At 32.3% G+C, this 22,294-nt stretch overlaps 2 protein-coding genes and 2 non-coding genes across 4 annotated transcripts; 3 read left to right on the top strand and 1 right to left on the bottom strand.

Moving 5' to 3' along the window:
* Positions 1–876: 876 nt before the first annotated feature.
* Trnav-cac lies at positions 877–949 on the top strand. The gene has a single exon. It is a non-coding gene; the product is annotated as a tRNA-Val (tRNA).
* A 1,165-nt stretch (positions 950–2,114) lies between these two features.
* Positions 2,115–3,082, top strand: LOC106106574 (neuromedin-U receptor 2-like). Its single transcript, XM_013287175.1, has one exon. The coding sequence runs from the start codon at positions 2,219–2,221 to the stop codon at positions 3,029–3,031; it is 813 nt and encodes a 270-aa protein (XP_013142629.1). The 5' UTR covers positions 2,115–2,218; the 3' UTR covers positions 3,032–3,082.
* Positions 3,083–3,211: 129 nt separating this feature from the next.
* On the top strand, positions 3,212–4,786 carry LOC106106575. The gene is made up of 3 exons (XM_013287176.1): positions 3,212–3,381; positions 4,130–4,237; positions 4,412–4,786. The coding sequence occupies exons 1-3, from the start codon at positions 3,340–3,342 to the stop codon at positions 4,526–4,528; spliced, it is 267 nt and encodes an 88-aa protein (XP_013142630.1). The 5' UTR covers positions 3,212–3,339; the 3' UTR covers positions 4,529–4,786.
* A 15,170-nt stretch (positions 4,787–19,956) lies between these two features.
* On the bottom strand, positions 19,957–20,029 carry Trnav-cac. Its single transcript has one exon. It is a non-coding gene; the product is annotated as a tRNA-Val (tRNA).
* Positions 20,030–22,294: the final 2,265 nt, after the last annotated feature.

Genomic DNA, 22,294 nt, shown 5'->3' with positions numbered 1-22,294 from the left:
AGAGATACGTTTTACTTTGTTTTATTATTAATTGTAGTTTATTAGAGAAACTTTAAGATACTTTGGTTGCGGATGTTATAGATTCAACGTCGTTTCAGTAATACCAACATTACATTGTAAACGGAAATACGATATTGTCTCCAAGTCACCTTTACTTCTTAATTAAATATATAATTGGTTAGTTATATGTTAAAACCGTTAACTTACTAATAACCAGTTAGTACTAAATTATTGGTTATAATGTAAGGAAATTACTTAGAATAAAATTATCTATGTAGTGTCTTGACGTATTAATGTAGTTGATAATTGATTAATTTATTACGCACGAGTTAGTAATCAGCGTGGGACTTTTATAAAATGATACAACACTGTGTTATTCCATAGCACAACCCAAGTTATAATGTTGTCTGATTCTTTGCGTCATTAAAGATCAAGAATATGCTATCGTGTTCCGCTTGATGTTCGAGGTTCAAATTAGATCAAACATTAATTCGAATATATCGTACTAAAATGATAAGGGAATTTTCATTTACACAAATCCTGTCAAATCCCATTTTCATCTAGTATCGAAATCTTGTATCCAAATTGGAGCAAAATATCACTAGATAAGAATGTTGCTGGAAGATGCGGTTTAACTGAAAAGTACTCATTCCTATCTAATACCAAATGTGTACTTATCATCTTTATGTAACTAAAAAAAGTAGGATGGAAAACAAAACATTAATATTCACTTTATGCTTGTTTTCTGTGATGTCGAGATATTTGTGCAGCAGATAATACTGCCGTGAATTTTTAGTCTACATTTTAAAAGAAAAGGCGGAAAAATAATACTTTTGTCTCAATTATAAATAGCGAAAATTCCCCGCCGTAAGATAAGTTCCCGTAGTGTAGCGGTTATCACGTGTGCTTCACACGCACAAGGTCCCCGGTTCGACCCCGGGCGGGAACATTACTTTTTATGTTTTTTTTTTATGATATTCAATGATTACATTCAATTTATTTTAACTCATATTTCATTTTTGTTAATATTAGCCCAATAGCATGCTTCACTGTTAAATCTCTAAAGCAAAATTGTTTTTATCATGGAATCCATTTTTTAACTTTCAAAAGAGAATACTTATGGAGTACCGTATATTTTTTTCAAATTGTGAAATTTTGGAGGAAAACAAATAGTATATGAGTAGTCCTTTCGCTCGTATCTTATGACTTGAGTGGGGAACTGTTACATTATCATTTGGCTGGATGTTTTGTACTGAAATCGTGTACGAATTTTGTAAAATAAATGAATAATTTAAAGGTTTAATTAGTTTGACGATAGAGTTTACAATTAATGGCACAGAGTAAACAAAACATGGAAATAATAATAAAGTACTATTCTTTACATTTATCATAATACACGGACTTTTAAAAATTTCTAACAAGGCGATGACATTTAAATTGAAACGTCAGAGATAAAGCTGAAAAATGTAGTCAATACTAAGAGAGTCACAAACTTTTATCTCAATACTTTCTACAGTTTGCTGTAGGACGCAATAAAAATTATAAAAATTGTACCAAACCCTTAAGTAGCCGGTAGTACGTAACGTAATTTCAATTAGGCTAGCTGTCAAGCCGCCCTCTGAATGCCATCAATTTGAGCGCTTCTTTGGCTACACACTTGATTACTTTTATATTCATGGTGTTCTTAATTTCAATAATATTTTTTATTCACGGAAAGTCAAGGTAATATTTACAATGTAACAAGTTAAATTTCATGTTAAATGTTCACTCCTATCATTATGCAATTTGTTTATTCAATGTTTTAAAGCTTCTTTCCGACGGCATGTTACCACAGCCCGACATAGTAACAATTCATTTAACATGTTTTCCAATGCATAGGTATACTCCAATTATCAAGCTCATGTTCGTGGGATTAAATCTCATCATACGGTTAATGTCGTGAACCATATTCTAGTACAGGATTCAAGTTAACTTAACGTGGTATAGTTACAATAAAATATAACTAAATTACCACAAATCTATTAATAGACATTATTGTCTATTAGCTATCTATTTACTAACATATCGACAAATGTCATATGATTTTCAACATCCTGTAGCTTCGTAGTAGAGAAAAACAACTACATCGTTAGTGTTCCCCGATCGACACCGGGTGTAAAGTGTGATACGCCCTTCAGTAAATTTACTTCAGTTTGCAAATCACTCTGAGCCAGTGAGAATGGTGTTCTTAAACAGTTCAAATAATAATGATACTTTCTTTTTGTATCCGAACATGAAGCAAATTGACGACATATGTGTTACCGATGACCTTAAATACAAGATACTTCTGAGTGGTTTCCTAACGATCGTCCTGATATTAAGTTTAGTGGGAAATATCAGTACGTGTGCGGTTATAATCAGAAACCGTTCTATGAGGACCCCTACTAACTGTTATTTATTCAATTTAGCTGTCACAGATCTGTTGACGGCTTTATGTATTCCTGTTGAAATCTACATAATCTGGACGCCTGATTATTTTCCGATCGGGGAAATCGGCTGCCGAATACATTATGTTATTTGGGATTGTCTCAGTAATTGCAGTGTCCTTACCATTTTTGCTTTCACCGTTGAACGGTATATTGTCATCGTAAAGCCTTTTCTTCGGCAATCTCTCGTGATGACGTCACGTGTTATAAAAGTTGTTGTTTTTAATTGGTTGTTGTCCTGCCTGTTCTGTGTTCTGCAAGTCTTCAACGTGTTCTTGTATGAACGTGACAAAGGCATTTACTGTCTATTTCAACTCACCGAGAAAGTTTTAATCGTTATGAGCATCGATCTTTTTATATTTTTCGTTTTTCCAATGACTGTTATATTCGTTATTTACGTTTTGATTGCTTTGAAATTGAAACACACCAATGAGAATTTGAAAAACAGTCCCGCTAATGGTAAAAGAAACAGAGACAAAGCAGTCACTATGTTAGGTAAGTACTTTATCAGTTTTTATATAACCGATGATGTTATTCAGAGTTGCACCAATAAATTTCTGGTGTGAGTCATCAACAATATCTGCACAAATACATTCATAACTATCTGTCATGCGAGGTTCCTTCTCACGTAATAAATAAATTACTAACATACAGGTTAAAAAAACATATTTGAAAATATATTTTCTTCTAGACTATGTTCTACATCTATCCCAAACAGAAAGATCCGTTAAGTCGTTCTGGAAATATGTAGTGACACACATCCTTCCATCTAAACTTTCAGATTTCGTTGTTTAATTAAAAATCTATTGTTTCCTCAGCTGCAGTCGCCGCTTCTTTCTTTTTCTGCTGGTTCCCGTACTCCGTCTTACGACTAATGATGATCATACCACGACTGAGACAAGATGACTATTACAAAGTGAGTATCGACTTGGATACAAATGGGGACATTTCAACGTTTCAGTGGCAAATATTTCGAAAAACCATTTCACAAACATGGTAACTAGTTAAAGGCGATAGCAAGTGGGAGGCGTCTATGATTACGTCAATATGCAAGAACACAGAAGCTTGGCCTGTTGTATTCTCATATCTTATTATAGAGCAATATTATTTAAGAGCGAGTGAACTCCTGAAGCTTAGATTCCTATGACCTTATATGGAGGTGCGCACACTATTCGATTTTTAGTTATGCAACTAAACAGTTGAATTAGCTGCAAAATCGACAATCGTACAACAGTTGTGCGATAGTTTAGTCAAAGGTGTGCGATAGTTTAGTCAAAGGTGTGCGCCCGCTTTATTTGTGCTTACTTTAGCAAAAGCCCCTGATATCTGCAGATGTTAGGGTCTAAAATATACTCCATACATAAACATATAGCTTTAGCCTTCCATTCCAATTTATTTTCTTTCCTATTTTCTTACAAGTATGCAAAATCTCATACTTATGACATAAAAACAAAATTGATGACAGTGTAATAACATAAATAAGTTTCCCCTTCCGTCTCAACATAAGCATGTCATAAATAAGCTTAACTGACCTGATCTGTTTGTCTTGCTGTCACACGATATAAATTACAGACGACGAAAAGGCACTCCATATGTAATCTGTTGACAAAGGTATTCCTCTATTTTTCTATGTAATAAGAAAAACCTTTTTCCTCCTTTTTCAGGTGTGGCAAGTGTTTGGATATTTGAGCTTAGTCAACAGCTATTTGTCAACCGCCGTCAACCCTATTCTTTACAGTCTCATGTCTCGGAGATTTCGACAGGCCTTTAAGGTGAGAATAATAGTTGCTTTGAGGTAGTCATTTATTGTTTTATATTAATTACTGTAAGTGTCTGAGAATATTGTAACGAGGTTGTATCTCAGCCAATTCTTATTTAAACTTCTTTATTAACCATGCAATTGTTTTTTTTTTTTATTTCTACTAATGGTATATTCCTTTTTTCAGAATTTATTCAGAAGACGAACACCTTTGGCGCTAATGAGGATGAGTCACATATCAATGTTACATAAAGTCGATAGCAACATTAGACTAAACAATTTGCGGCCCAAATATAGTTTTTAAAGTCCGTTACTGACGACAGCTTTTACCTGCTTATATTCAAGTATTTTTTAATTCGTAATTTAATTAATTAAAGTACTTGCTTATGTTTTTAACTTAGCCTTGTGCCAAATTTTTGTCAATGAACTTTATGGCGGATTCAAAAACACGACACTTCCGCAATGCCTTCCTTCGACCATTAGATTATTAGCGCCTTAATTTTTAGTACTAACTAGCTGTTCGCGTGCGGCTTCATCCGCAAGAAACTATAAATTTATTGTTAGCATTTCCCAAATTCTCAATTGCAAATGTCAAAATACTAATTACCTTACTATGACAATCTTGCTTCCTTGATGTTGGCAGCAACTTTTGGTCTCTTTCCCACATTAGGGTTTTTATCCAAAATATTTACCCCCTAAGTTTAATAGCTTAAAGCGTGACGCAAGTGTAGCGCTTTTAATTATTATAAAAAAAGAATTATTCAAAAATATGCTGTAATTGCTGAGATCTAAGGCAACAAAGAAATGCGTGTTTACGCTTTATTATAATAGTACAGATTAAAAGCAACAAAACAATTATATAATATGGTATATGACATCTGGATGATAAAATAAAACTGCATTAAATGTTGACCATAGTTTACAACTGCAGACTTAATAAGTTCTATTTACCAAAGTATTTATGTATTTTAATAAACATTAAGCACTAATATGTATGTAACGTCATAGTAATAAGATTACTGTATCTGGGGTTAAGTTAAAGATTATTGTGTAAGAAAATAATTCGTTATGTAACGGAGATGATCCCACCGATCGCTAACATGTAAACACTGTAGCATCTTGTCGAGATGTGTAATGAATTTAAATGATTCCACAGTATTTTTCCATTCCGCAATGAAATTTTGTACGCAAATATACATTAGAGATTTTAATGTATTTATTTATTATTCGAATTGGATAGCAATGTTCTAGTAATACACTTATAATTTAACTACAGTTTAAACTACCAGCAACAGTGGAACTGTAACTTAAAGTATATAAAATGTGCATTATATATGCACAAAATTTAAATACATTTTAAATAGGTTTAAAGATGGATTGTTTTAAGCTGATTTATGTACATACATTACGGCTTTAAAATTCACTATATATGTATACCTTACGTGGCTGTCTTCTTTAATAAAATCTACCTTTTAACTGTCTATAATTTTACGCAGTGTAGCGTTTGTATTTATTATCAGTGTTTAAATATAAAAGTAAATAGCATATGTTTATGTTTTTCGTCTAGATACCATTTTTATTACACAAAACTTAGTTAAAAATACGTACATATCTTACTTTCTCTAAATTAACACATAGCGGCTCTATGGCAACATTTACTTCATCTCATAATAAATTCCAAACGACATTGAAATGTGTGACAGATAATAAGACCCTATAAACTCCAAATTCCATTAAAACGTGGACGTTTGTCAGATTGTAAAAGGCGTTTACATAGCGAAATGTTTAAGAGTCGTAAAAACATTCGGACGATAGGTTTTTGTATTTTCCTTACGCGTTTAATTGCGAATTACTGAAACAAATTGTTGGCAGTTGTGACAATGCTTATGGTGGGCCCAACCTGAGGCAAATGTATAAAGGCTTAATCTAGTCATTTTAATCTATAGCCAATCTAGACATTTTAACTGTAATCTTGTTATTTTACACTCATTTTATACTTATCCTATATTTTATTATATATTTCATTTTACCAGTTATAATTTTAATAATGTCCATAATTTTAATATTGTACCTGTAGTCTTAGTAATATTTATTTTGATCTTGATGTCTCTTAGCTTGTGTATTAATAAAATTTGTAAAAATAATAAGTAAAATGTATAAGATAAAAATGTAATGATGCAAATGAATTAAGTGATGAATAATAAAGGCTCTGGCTTCCATGCTAGAGGAATTGTATAATAATAAAAAAGGCTATGACAAAGTTTGACTAGCATTAGTTGTCACAAAGCCAGAAAGATTAGAAAATATCAAATACAATCGCGACTTTACGTCTTGGTTATTTTGTTTTTTACCAACTGACATTAACATTTGCTATCGCATATCAAAGTAAAATGGTAATAATCTTTTTCTGATCTACTTTTTATGTTAAGTCATTAAGTTATGATACGAATAACAATTAAGTAGAAAGGTAACCTTTGCGAAGCAAGTTTAATAAATAATGGCATGTATCTGGGCGGAATAAACAAATCTCATTACTTTACTCACATATAGAGAGATTAGGAAAGTTAATTGAAACACAGGACACATGAAGGCATAAATATAAGTTACGTTATTAAATTATCTTTACAATACGTGACGATTTAAATGTTATTCGTAATATATTTTTTTATAATATATGAGCAAGCGGCCACCTGTATCCACGGAAATCGAAAGCGAGCGCTGCTCATAAACATCCACAATTGCAGATGACTTGCCTACCCTTGAGGAGGAGACGCACATAAAGAGGACATTTCCCCTTCCAATGCGTCTCCTCCACCGTCAAATCCACTTTTCCTTCCCATCCTTTCCTCTTAAGATAAGGGGGGAAAGGGAAATGGACTAAAATTAGGTCTCCGGCACCACACTCATCAGACGAAACGCGGAATTGCTTCCACTTCACGCCTGTCTTCTGTATGATAGTGGTATTGCTGGGGGCGAGCCGGCCCATTCGTGCGAAGATGTTAAAGCGGGCTCTACCAGTGTCAAAAACCACTGTCAAGTGTTGTTGTGTCACTTGATAATCTAAATTAGAAAAACAGTAGTACATTCATCACCCTTCTATAAAAACTAGCCACTACGGTTATTTAGCTGGTATCATGGAAGCAATTGCATTACAAAGAACAACTTTTTAACCGAATAAAGGAAAAACGTAAATAACTGCATAAATAATCTTTTGACTTTATTATTATAATGACAAGAGTGTTCGGAGTAGTGGAGCAGTAAACGGACCCGATATTCCTGTCAGAGTTTGTTTTCTACGCTATTAAATTGCGAAGGGCGAACTTTCTTAGAACGTCTCCAATAATGCTACAATTAATAGTGAAGTGTTTTCTTTATTCATTTATTTTTGTACAATATCAATATCTAAGACGTCTTATATAGAATAGTTTTTTGAATTACTTATTGCATCATCTTACATTGTTTTACATTTTTTGTAAACAAATACATGTTATGTAAGTAATAGGACTCTCATTTGACATTTAAACCTAATGAAGTGATCTGATTGAACACTAATATAAGTGGAAAGTTTACGACGGACATTTTATCGTGTCGTCTTAATTAAAATCGATTCAATCTGTATTCAATGCCGCGTGGAAAGCAATTAGAAATAAAGGGGGGTTTATGGATCAATTTGTTTTCAAAACATTGTTTGTTTAGATTTCAAATGTATATAGAATTATAAATTTTCTTTATTACATTCCAAACCAACGCAAGTGCGTTAAAAAAATATTTCTTTGATACGAACAAGACAATATTTTTATCCCTTCAAAGACAACATTTTTTATTTTTATTTCCCTCCAGGATTAAACATGTCGGAAGTGATAATCAATTGACTACGATTTGAATCGATTCTTTGGCAGGAATTGTCTATGTCATTATTATGTCATATGAATTGTCTATGTTACTCTGGCGGAACATCAAACGAGCATCTTATGAAGAGAGCGTCATTAACGTTGCACTTTAGCGAGGGATCGTCATTATAATTTAAATCCTATTTAATCATTGCTAAATGGCGACTAATTGTTAGTTAATTGATTGTGATATATTAAGGAGTTACTAAATTAGTGTGATACGGGCTTATTACAGGAATTATATTAATACATACCCGCGGCCTGTAGATTTATCTGATGACGGTATAGAGATAATGCCGACAATCATATTGTTGAAAGTGTATTTATATTAGGCCATGTTTATAATGTAGCTGCAAGTCAACCACGTGCTTCCTACGCTTATAAAACTATACATTATTGCAATAATCGAATTGATATTACGGTGAGTTTCCACTGGCAAATAACCTAAACGAAAACATATAACTACCCTCCTTATTGCTTTTTACAGAGATAACTACCAGATGTGTACGGATTGTATGTTTTTTAAGGTTAACTGACTCTGAGTCGACTAGAACATGACTGAGGACTTTGGAATTTGCAAGCGGTGTCCATATAAAGTTCAAGACGTCATGTCAAAGCGGTAAGTGATCTTCATTTATTTTGTTAACAAATCGTTATCATAATTATAAACTGCGACTTTTTTCGTTTAATTTTTTTACGGCATAATATGTACATTGTGATGAAATTCATAAATGAAGTACCACTGAATTGACAATTGCAGCTTTCGTGTAATAATTTGATTCTATAGTTCTCTACGTGATATATCCGGACATTGCATTCCATTGATGCACGATCAAATTAAGTGGCATTCAGTGCGAGGAAATTAAATTTTAACACGTAGCTTGCACGGGTTGAGCGTGCATGTTGCACACCCACACAGTACCTGTCGGTAACTGATGTATGAAAAATATTTTGTTTAAATCTGATAATCGAGATTTAAATATTCGCAATTATTTAAAAGACTTTTGAATTTTAACAGAACTGTTTTCGAATATTTTATTGTTGCATTAATAAGGATGATATTTTCATTCCAAATGTAACAATGATTTTTATAAAAACACGAATTAAAGCGAATTGTAAAATGGAACAAGATCAACCCGATTTATCGCTGTCGTTGGAAAACGTTTTTGTTTAAAGAATTATATTACGAAAATCCTACTGAATTGTTTCTACAATTTGTACGTAAAACATTTTTTAAACTCTTAATTTTGTACTTCAAAAGCACAAGAAAAGCTTTAACAGTATATTTATTTATTTTAAAATCAATTTCAACGGTTCAAAAAGTAAATTTCAAAACTGCATTCATTTTATAAACCAGTAAATAAGCATAGAACTACATTTTCAATTTAAAATATTTTAGTATACAAACTAGGAAACAGTAAGCTCTTAATAAAAGTTACCAGCTTTTACTTTGAAGTTTCAAAGACTCCAAATACGTTACTTTGCAACAGTTCCACTGCACAGATGAACACTATTACAGTTTCGATTCTGCACATGCAAAGAAGCTAAAATTTCATTTATTCGTTTTATTTGACATTGCATTTGTAACATTTTTAAAGAGTGTATTGTATCTCACGACCGGAAATGCAAATTGTGTTTAAATATTGCCAAAATCGCCGAAATTTTGTATAATATTTGTCGGTGTACTTTAGGTCCAATTTTTTTTTATGATAAAGTGGCAAACGAAAGTGCGGCCACCTAAATTCATCGATAAAGCAAAGTGACTGCTGTCCATAGACATCCCGAGTTGCCTACCTCTAATCGAAGAAGGTTCTCTTCCCATCCTTTCTTTATAAAAGGGATGTGAAGAATAAGATACTAGAATTATGGCTCGCAAAAATTGACGAATACATTCTCGCTAATTTTCCTTCAAGATTTATGTTTCTGATTTTGTTTGTTAATACCAAAATTAATTTAAACTATTAGTACAATAAAGTGAAACGTATACTGAGCTCAGTTAATACTCACGATGCCTGTTAGAGCAGCGATGCAAATTTTGGAATACAAGTAACGAAGACTTCACGAAGCAATTACGCGGTACAATTTCCTGAATTTATTCCAATGTTCATTTAGAAATGGAAGCTTGTATACTGGAATAGGCACGAATTCTCGTTCTCTGGGATACAATGTTGTGACAATTAGAGGACATTAATGATTGTGCTTTGTCTCTTCCTTATTAAGAATTCTAGTATCTACAGTAGGGACAATAAATAGCGAAATTGTCCTGTCCCTATTTTTTTGAAAGATTTTATGAGAGTAGCATATCGATTTTATTTTATCGTTTCAATAGTGGAAACAGAAAATGACATAGCAAAATAACGACCTCATAACATTTACGAAGTTCATATATGATTCAAAATAATTTTATTATTTAAAATAAATTTTATAAGTTTAGTAAATATTAAGATAGTACTAGATATCGAATATTTCTTCAATACATTGCGTAATTATTGTGTCGTCCTTGCTAATGAAAATCCCGAAGGTAGATAAACATATTAATACAGAAAACTTTTGATTGGGCCGTTTTTATTGTTAAACTTGTGCAATAAGACTATGTTTAGTTTCCTACACGATCAGTAGTAAACAATACTGTAAATAATGCTGGCAAATGAAATCGCCGAAACACTTTTATTAAAATATGGAAATTAACTCTGTTTATTTTATTTAAAACTACCTTTTGTTCTCGACTCTGACCGCGTGGAATAAAAAAAAACAAAAGTGAGTAGCGTATGTGTTCTTCCAGACTCTACATCTGTACCAAATTTCATCAAAATCTGTTCAACCATTTAGGCTACAAACTCTAACAAAAATCCATCTATCCATCTAAACTTTCGCATTTATAATATTAGTATGATTGAGGTGATAGAATTCAAAACAATTTAACTTCTTAAAGATTCCTAGAAGATAACGTCTCACGTATTAAGTTTTAATTTCTTTACAACAAAGAAATCCGTAAAGTCGAGTGCTTGATGAAATTAAATAGTGAACGCGTAACTCGATACCCCGGTGCCCGCATCTTTGAACTTTATTAATTACAAGTTGAGTACTCATTACAACGTGCTTGCAATCCAGGTCGATATAATTAAATTGTTTTTATAAACTCAAGAAAATCTCACCAATTTAAAACCTTATTTTTACTCCTACATGCCATTGACTTTGTACAGAAGTACACTGATCTTTATTAATATGTCGCAATCGGAAGAAATCAATTTGAATTTAAGTCATAATTAGAACACAAGCGCCGCCAAGCAACTTGCTGGAAAACTTGAATCATTCTGAAAATAGGGATCATTGCGAGGACATTGTTTGAACGATATGAGCTTGGTAGTTCGATGAAATCCGGACTGTTTATCTTAAATATTTTTGAAACGTTGATGTTTTGTTAAATGACATGTACGGTCTAGTTTAATTTGAAACAATATTTTTGAGTCAACAGTCGTTTCGAGTAAAATTTCAATCACCGACCGCACCATTACAGAGCCTTCTCTCTAATAGTGCAGTCATTATGGTAGACCTTATAATTTCAAAGCATTCAAATGCTTGTTACAACTAAATGCTAAAGTTTCAAACAATGTCTGTGTGTGCAATTTATATCTTTTTCGCAAACGATCCGCTTGCTCTGGACACGTTTTCAATTTATTATATTACTTTGTCTAGCTGAGCAGCAATTACTACGGAATGCTTACTCTCTTTATAAAGATTCTGCAACTATATTTAACAGATTGACTATGACATGGATATAAAATGTTAATTCTTTTTAACATTTCGTTTATTAAAAATAATATTAATAAAATTTATTTATTTATTACATTTTAATACCTAAATTACATTATTTACTTTTGTCGGATAATGTTTAAAGTTTTTATATATGTTTAACATTTTATGTGTTATTGTACTTTCGTATTATGCATATCTACCGATTAATGTCTTTTAAAATAACACAACATACCCTAAATAGAATCATTTGTAAATTCTTAAAACAGGATTTTTGTCGGCGCGGGAAGAGAAATCAGAATGTGCGGCAAAATAGAATTTACCTATTTGTCGACACCGTCATTAATGATTACTAAATGTAGCGTAAACATAACATTAGCATATAGCGTGTACTAAAACATTTGCTTACTAAATATTTACATATAAACATTTAGTATACGTTATCTTATATGTAAATGCAAATAGTTTGGGAAACGTTTCAGCCTTTATTATAGGTAATAAAAGCTAATGGTTTTATCTTCTACCAAGAGAAAGATATTGTGGTTGGTATCTAATTAGTCATAGATAATTATTCAGATTTAGTTCTTGGGATATTCATAACAATTGCTTGTCTTAACGTATGTGACAGGGTATTAGAAATGGTTGAAGCAGCACAGCTTGGGAAGAAACTGGGAATTGATTTCAAATAAAAATCCTGCTTAAGTTATAAAAATAAGTAAACAAAGTTTCGCCTGAATGAATAGTTCATCCGGTTTATAATTGCATTGTTACTAAGGTTTGTTGTGTGTTAATATCGTCCATATAGTAAGTTACTTATTTCTTTATTGTATGTTACTCGTTAGTTGCTTCAATTACATTTCTATAAATGCATCAAAACTATGTAAATAATATTGTTCTTAAAAATATAATTAATTTAAAACCCATTTGTTCTTTGTTGTCGGTCGACTTTATTTATTGGAAAAAGAGATAGTTTGGAGCTCTGCCAACTAAGAAAATTCAATAAAGGGCATTTTAGCAACAGCTGCACGATATTTCGATAAAAAAGAATGCAGTCGTAACGGTTATTTCAAATGAACTTTCTATGATAAAATTTGACTAATGATATCAAATATGTAATCGGTATTAAATAAATTTGACACTTATATACAAGGAAACAGTGAGTCTTCAAGAAAATAGTTAAAACTAGCTTTCGCCCGCGACTCCGTCCGTGTGGAATTAAAAAAAAACAAAAGTAAGTAGCCTGTGTGTTCTTCTAGAATATGTTCTACATCTATGCCAGATTTCATCGAGATCCGTTCAGCCGTTTCAGCTACAAACTCTAACAAACATCCATCTATCCATCCATCTAAACTTTTGCATTTATAATATTAATAAGATTTATGTTCTAAGCGAACCTTTTTCTAGTTTAATGCCTTATTACCCATCAACGACAAGTATATTTTATTACGAATACTTTGATCATAAAATAGTATTTAAATTATACATTATATATAATAGGCCATACACAGGGTACGTATTTTGGCTCCAACTCAAGCATTTCACGCCACATTCATTTGCATTTCCATGTAAGCTGCTTGTGAGTTATTTGGTGAAATATATTTTCATGTAGATTTCGCATTTCAATTTTAACTTTATTATTTAAAATGTAGAGAAACGTCCGCTATCATCTCACAAAATGTGATTTAGTAGAATATTAAAACAATTATAACGATTTCATTTAAACTTTTGCATTTGGCCTGAAACTGTGAAAAACCCGTAACTGACAAATATGCAAATCTATTTTAAATAAGTTTGAAAAGTTAACAAAATACCGTCTATTACTATCAAAATATCTTCGTAAACTCACTACGTAGCACAGCTACGAAGCCACGGAGCGTCCAACGTAGGCCCACATAGATGTAGACAGTAATAAAACCAGAGATCGTTACAGACAGGCCTTATGTTTATAGTTATATCCAAACGTTAGACGACATTAGAATTACTTAAGTTCTTGATTCTAAGATTCCTGCCACCGAGTTTCGTCATCGGACGACACGACAGACCGACTGGTACCATCCTCATCATCTCGATGGCTGGCATTCTACAAACCTGCGGTTTTCGCGGAACTTTCTGCCTCGTACAGCCGCGTTGTGGAACGGTCCGTCCTTAGCGGTATTTCCAAACCAATACGACTTAGGGTCCTTCAAGAAGTGAGCCTATCATTTGCTCAAAGGCCGTCAACGCATCTGTGGTTCCTCTGGTGTTACGGATGTCCATGGGCGTCGTTGACCACCTTGGTGTTCTTGCCGCTCGTTTGCCCCTTTTATTATATAAAAAAATCTAAAATAAACCTAGGTAGGTAAAAGTCCACTGTTGTAGCACTTACGTTAAAATATGTTTTTGTCTATGAATTTGTAGAGAAATTAAGACTAATGTCAATACGTATTATAAAAGTGCTTACGCAGTGATAGTCCACAGTAAATTAGCTATTGATGTAAATTCATTAAATAAAATTAGAGTGCCATCAATTGAGTTTTAAGGCCGTTTTATGATTTATTTACGATTTCAAAAATGTGAAACTAATGCATAAAAAAATAGTCGAAGTAATATGATAACCAGTCTGTTTCTAAAAGAATGGCGCCTTTTAGTAATTGACATTTGTTATTTACGTTCGGAGCCAATCAGAAGTTGTCTCTGTTAATTTTCCCCTCGCAGTTATTTTCACGTGAAACTACTTCAACACAGGCAGGGGGTTTGCTATATTACACGAGTAATTTGCCACTTTCTTATCATTGGATACGCTTACTGATTGGTCAAACATTTTATAAGCCTATTAAATAGTTAATATGCCGTCACATTTTGAAACTAAATTGTACATTACGTTTTTTTATTTGAAAACAACAGTCATAGCGTTCACTTCGATTAACTTTTACTTACAATCTGTACAGTATCTTAAATTAAAACTCTAATAACTTTTTGTTTTTTCATTACCTGCAAAGTAAATAACAACATCTTACCATAATTTGAAAAGGTTCAAATCATAATAAATGTACAGAAAGAAAAAAATCAAACTGTTAGTGAAAATTCGACTTTAGTAAACTTTTCAATGTAAGGAGTGTTTTTCAAAAAATCCTTTTATCTTTCCCAATTTTTCATATTGAATATTCTTTTCTGAAAACAATGTCGGTTACGGACAAACGTCAGCGGCAATTCAGCTAAAATTGTTCTTATCGTAATAACAATTAGCCTTTAAGTTAAGTTTTAACTTAATACAAATTATACATATAAGCAAATAAAAGGTACATATTTACCTTTACATATTACCTGCCAACTTTCTACTTTTATACGTAACTTTACCACATGGAACAATATTTATCTTTTATACATCATTGTTCTGAAATATGATATTTGTAGGCTCACTCTATGCCCATTGCGAACATCGGGACTGGTAGCGCGGCCATTTTGCGTGAATCCTCGAATAGTTCGATTTGAATCGCGACGGAGTGCGCACGCGACCTTATGCCCGGTGGACGCCAATTCAATGTGGACGTAAATTCAATATCGAAACATATTGTTACGATCTATAATTACACAAATTATTTTATTATAAGTACACTAACTATTAGGAGTTATTTCATTTAAATACCTGAGTACCACGCCTACAAGAAATGTCATAAATCACCCAATATTACCTATTGTTAGTCGAAAGATTTCTTATTTTTTACGATGCTATTTACTAGTTTTACATAACAATACTCCGCGGACTGTATTTCCTTATATTGTTTTGTTTCTTAACAACCTGAGTAAAATATACAAAAATATTGAATAATTCATATTTACACCAGTATCGAGCCTGCGGAATAAATTCACTGAATTATCCGACGTAATCCTATTACCGCTGGTCTTAAATCTAGCTTTATGGTACGCCAGTTGAATAACTGTTTCTTTTATAAAAAAATAAATTTTAACATAGTTTTATAATCTATCGAATCCATAAATATTTACAGATATCTTCGTTAAATGTAGTAGTAAACTTCGTTAGACTTGTAGTGTAACTTCTACTCAAGTCATTTAAGTTATTACGTAAAAAGCGTGCAAATGAAAACAATTTTTTTAACCCGTTACCCTAATTACCAATACAATGTAAAACTGTTTAACTAATTTTCCCTAAACAGTCGCAGTGTTAAGGTTATTTTTCAAGATTGCTTTTGTATTTCGTATTTGCTAATTGCTTTCATTCCCAAACCATTTAGACTGAAACTTATGGTCCTGTCAAAGTAATTAATGCACTTTCAGAGCCAGAAGTTATAAAAACATTAAAAAGGTTTCAATTGGTTGAAATTCGAAAGAAAATTCAATTTTACAAATCGGCATAAATCAAGATGGCAGGTCTGCAAATTTGTGTTTCGTTCTACGCAATTACCTCGACATCCGAATATATATTTGTGCAAGAATTTAACAATTTGAACTAACGTAACTGTTTTCTCTCACAGTTGGATATTTTTAAGCAAAATTATAATCATGTATAACACTAAGAATCTTTTAATTGCACTCTTTAATCTCCAGTTTAAAATTACAAACGTGTTTTTGTAATATTTAGAATATTCAAGATACAAAAGCAAATAATAAAAAAAGTGAAAATATAAGAAATAATTTAAGCATATTGTCTGGAGTGCATTAACGTTTCCAAGAGACCAGTATACTAACAAAAGTGTACTAACAATAGAGATTTACAGCCATTATCATCATTCGAGTTTATTAAGCGATAGTCTGTCCGTCCATTATCTTTAGCGGTCGTATTTCAAAGTCTTTTAATGTGTCTAAAGTATCTTCAAGTAAAACGTAAACTAAAGCTAAAATGAACTCTGTTGTTTAAAAAAAAACAAAGTGAAATAACGTAACATAATTGCTGAGAAGTACTACGACCTCTCAGAATACACGTGAAAAGAACAAATAATTCATTATATTATTGATATATAATTAAATATTTGTTGTCATAATTGTGTCTGTCCATTCTGCTATTTTTGAGTCTGTGACCTTTGGAATCTCTATTTATGAGAAATTAACTGTACAGTCAGCTTCATATAAATTTCTAAATTTACTCGTACAAAAGTATATAAACTGTTAGAGATCTCCAGTTTTTAAAACATGTATGCACTTATCCGTTAACAACATTATTCATGGTTCATGCGGAAGGATAATCACATATGTACTTTAAAGGTGTATATAAGTTTCTGTCACTTCGTAAATTTATATATATGTTTGCAGCTGACTGTACTTTTAGTCTTATTCTTCGTCCTGTTTGTGTAAAATAAGTGGGCTCATTTTATTTCTAGGTCAACACGTAAATCTGAAGTGTATTGAGTGTAAATGGTTGTTTGTGACCGAATAATGGTTTCGGGTCTATGTAGGGTGTCCAAATCTGAGAATGATACTGGTATATTTTCAAAAAATAAATCAACCAGTAAGACCACTGAGAATTCTTAAATTCTACGTTTATTTTATGCCATGTATTAGCATTGTGTACTAATTTAAACATTTAATTTTATAAGGGGATGAAAATAAATGTTATACAGCATAAAGTAAAATGTACTTCTATTAGAAAAATCCCCCATTTACTACTAAAACCTTTTATGTAAATCTAAAATAAGTAAGATTAAAAGTTTTCAATTTACCTATGTCTTTCTTAATAAATTGTAACATTTTACTCAGACGATGTTCGGGTAAAGTTGGTAACCCTAGTCGTACATCGTTTACATATAATTCCGTGAATCGCCTTTTACGCGTGGCCTAAAAATTGCTTTTATTTTGACTGATAATTATTTTACTGCCATTGTGAGGACTTCATAATCACAAACATAGTTTGACTTTTAATACTAGAGTATGACCAATGTCATTAATTAATGAAAAATCCTGACCCAAAATAAGCACGTGTCGTTATAGTTTTTAAACGTGAACTAGATTATTTTATGTTTTTTGAGAATCTAAAAGATTTTTAATTAATTACAAAAGTTTTGATTATTATTCACGTTAAATAAGCATAATTATATTTAAAGTCGACTAAATTAGGGATTCTGTAAACTTGATTTTGCGAACTAGCGAAAATAGATATAAAGGAGCTTTTAATATCTCTGTTCACAAGATCACAAGCCTAGTCCATTATCAAAAGTCCTTAAATTTAACGTTTGAAGAAAGCTCGTATTATGTGACAGTTCGGCCTGACCTTTTGAACTTGTTATACGACGAAGGTCGGAAAACCTTATTAGGTATTCCTCTACAGAAATTTTTTTCATTTTAAGAAATGTTATTGAAATAAATGTTTTGTTTATAAAACAAATAAAATTCCATTTCTACAAAATCTTGTCACATTAAAATTTAATTAAACGACATGGCAAAGGATCTATGTAAATTATTCAACGAGCTACTAATTTCGGGGGTGCATGTAACAAACTTGAAACCAACACTTCACGAAGCGATTGCGAAATACGATTCCATGAATTTATTGCCATTTGCTCGCCGCAATAGGGTTGGTGTCCAATACTGGCTTAGCAAGACACAATGATTTGAAACAGTTTGTAACAATTGCCGACTTTTAAACCAAACATGCACGCGTCATGTTTCTTATAATTGTGTTTTAAAAATGCCTTTTATTTACCGTTTTATAAACATTTCACTGCAGTAGTAAAACTTCAACAAAAATGTTGTCATTCCATTTTTTTAATAATACATTTTTGTACATGTCTGTCAGTGAAAACCCACGGCTACATGTACATTTAAATACTATTCTGTTCATTTACTCCTTTGTCTGTTCTTAATCAACTAAAGGTACATCGTTTGTATAGTGTATGTACATTAGCATATTCTCATGCAAATGCAACTGAATACTTAAGTGACGATTAGAGCTAATAGTTTTGCCAACAAAATGTCACAACAGTTATCACAGCTAACGTTGTATATGTGCAATTTCAGCATTGTTTTTAACGTCTTTTTGACGTACAAAATATTCCGCGAAAATCAATACATGCATGTCAGTCTGCCAACAATAAAATCTATCTGATCTCAATAACGGAGCACGCTTATTCAATTATACGATGCGCATCCAACCATATATTTTTATGGCCTGTTGTTACTATCAAAGATTAGATTGAAATTCTGTATTTTAGGAACAAATAACTCTTATGTTCATTATTAAAACAAATTAGATAAGGGCAAAATCCCTAAAAACACGTCACATAATGCTTTATACAGCGATGGAAACCCACGCGTAGAGTGGCATAAATGTAAACGGCTTTTCAGCTCTCAAAGCTAGCATTCGCAATGTTTTAGCCGCCTCCGCCACGCCGCTGCATTCAATTAGCTTAGGTTACTAATAAAATCTAGCTTTGGAAGCACTCTAAAGTAACCTAAAGGCTAATTTAATTTTGTCAACAGTAAGTAGCACCTTAACTAGGAACTTGTTCTCGTTTTAAATCATGTTTAACTGACAGTCCCTAGGCTAATTTGTGGCGTATTGTGAGGCGCTCTAAACGCGCATAAGTGTAAAATCTTATGATTTTGACATTTATTGATTACTGACTTTATTTTTTATTTATTTAATGTGTTAGTTATCGATCAATAGTGTACTGAATGTAGTCCTTTACGATAATTACAAGCACACAACTAAGCCAATAAGACATTACATTATTAAGTAATTGTTGTAATATTGTAGTGGAATCTATTAGTGGAATTACGAATGTAACATTAACTTTGCATCAGTAATTAGACTCAATCAATAGTCGATAATGGCTAATGAACCAGTGTAGATTAGTCTCGGGCTATTCTATTTTAACCTTATTGCCTTGGAATATAGGTTTAATTTCAAGTGCTATAACTAAATAAGTTTTGACAGTTGTCTACGGCGTAGCAATTTCAGCATTTACAATTTATTTATGCCTAGTAATTTGATAATGTATACTTACTCGTGGTATGAAAACTTTTGCAAAAAAAACTTTTCTGAGTCCATTCTCGTTTTCTCTATTTTTCCATTCTTTGTCCTAGGGAAAGTGTAAAAAGATATTTTTTGATTGACGTATCTCGCAATACAATTTAAAAAAAAAACAAATAAAAGTAATGTTCCCGCCCGGGGTCGAACCGGGGACCTTGTGCGTGTGAAGCACACGTGATAACCGCTACACTACGGGAACTTATGGTACAATGGGGAATTTTATCTACCTATTATACCTGAACATAATAATTTCTTTTTAACGGTGATTAATTATTAATGTATGAACAAGCTTTCAGTTTTGTAAACCGTAGTTTTAACGCTACATAATGGACCATTTCCTATATGTAAAGAAATTAACCGTTTGGTCTATCTTACTAATATTAAAAATGCGAAAGTTTAGATGGATGGATGTTTGTTAGAGTTTGTAGACTAAACAGCTGAACTGATTTCGATGAAATTTAGTATAGATGTTTTACATTTTTCTTTTTTAATTAATTCCACGCGGACGGAGTCGCTGGCGAAAGCTAGTTAGCTTATAATTACTTTAGATATAATAAACTTATAGTAATAATTTTGTTGGTTAATTAAACAATACCTTATCATAATTTCTGAGTACATTAGTATACATAAACCTTGTCCTAACATTGATAGAATCACAGCACCTTATTCAATTAATTCTAAAAGCTGTTCTAGTTTGTGATAACTACAATGTTTGTATAGCAAACGTAGGCTTTGTTCAAGGTTTTGGTTATCAATATTGGAATTATACGTAAACAAAACTATCCCTACACACTACTCTATAATATGCCAGTTTTATTCGGAGTTAGTCATGACAGTATTAGCTGGACTTTGTTTTAAGTTCTGTATTACGCAAGCCACTTAAGTGCAGTCTTACTGCTTGTAGACCCAAGGGTTTTAGCTTAAATATGCACTCACTTACTAACTATGGACTAAAACGGAATGCTATATTACTGTTAATGTGTTAAAATTGTTAATTAAGATTGTTTAACTTGTTATCGACAGCGCGACAAACAAAAATACAAAACTGTTACTATTAACATAAACAACTTTTATTTAAACTTATTTACAATAAAATAACTAAAGACAATGTCGATCACATCTCGCCTGTGATACGCTTTCTTTCTTCTCTCCGGTTTTGGTATAATTTTTTAATAAGAAACCACGCAAAAGTCTCGGTGGCCAATATGCAACCTCTTTGACTGTATTCATACTTCATGTCAGCCAAAGAGATTGTATGTCCTGAACAAAGATAAGCAAATGAAAACCAAAAACTTTTAGATAGAATATTAACACTTTAGTTACAGTAGGTTTAAAACCACCGAAACCTATGTAACACAGACTATGATTTTTTTAAATCATACCGAACGTTTTCTTTGTTGGGAATTGAATACAGTTACCATTAAATGATAGATGTATCGATAATAAAGTATAAAAAGCGTTCATAATATGCAAAGCATTTGCGTCACAGGGTTCGTGAGTTGCACAATATGTTGCGAAAGTTTCTCTTCCGTGGGCGTTTTCAAATCGCTTAGATTTATTACGTAAGGAATAATATCCTTTATCAAGCATCGTATTGTTAATATAATTTATGTAACCGCTTTATAAGTGCATAGTAGTGTAAAAAACATGGAATGAATTATATTGTATCGCAAGGACTCTTGAAAGGACTGATTTTCATATTTTAAAAATACGTGGTGTTAAAGGCTTTATAGCAATTTGTTAATACTATTTTTGTTTTTTATTTATTTTTTACTTTCTTATTTTGTATTGTGTTTGTTTATAATTGTATGGTTTCGGTATTTAGTTTAAGGTATTATAGGACTGTTATGTTCTAAGGAACCAAAGTCCCTTTAAAAGATAAAAAGAAAAAAAAATAGTTTAAAAGGTCTTAAAGAAAATGTAATGTAGGTAACCGGAAATAAACTGTCCGCGACCACCTCATCCACCTCTGCCTACTCCGCAGAGTCGTCGCCTACCCGGACCCCTAAACTACCTCTGCCTACTCCGCAGAGTCGTCGCCAACCCGCGACCACATCCACTACCTCCGCTTACTCCGCAGAGTCGTCGCCTACCCGCGACCACCTAAACTACCTCTGCCTACTCCGCAGAGTCATCGCCTTACCGCGACCCGGTGATCACCGTCACCTCGTCCACCTCTGCCTATTCCACAGAGTATATGTGCTCACATATGCACATATAAATGCTCATTTATGATTAAATACTCATGTATGATTTAATTTTTTATCGTGGCAATCTTTTTTTGAGTATAAAATGGGACTGAATGTATAACATCTGTCGACAGGAAAACCTGAACATTGCATTGTTGTGAGAATGATTAATGTAAAGTGATTTACAGGAGGTCGTACAATGTCTAATTTAACAGTCGTTGACTTCGTTTACGATGCATGACGGAAGTTTAAATACGTTGACTAATATGTAGATT

This window comes from Papilio polytes, unplaced genomic scaffold (assembly GCF_000836215.1).
Source record: "Papilio polytes unplaced genomic scaffold, Ppol_1.0 DF822178.1, whole genome shotgun sequence".
NCBI classification, from domain to species: domain Eukaryota; kingdom Metazoa; phylum Arthropoda; class Insecta; order Lepidoptera; family Papilionidae; genus Papilio; species Papilio polytes.
The sequence above is the reverse complement of the archived record's forward strand: the minus strand, read 5'-3'. Positions and strand labels throughout refer to the sequence as shown.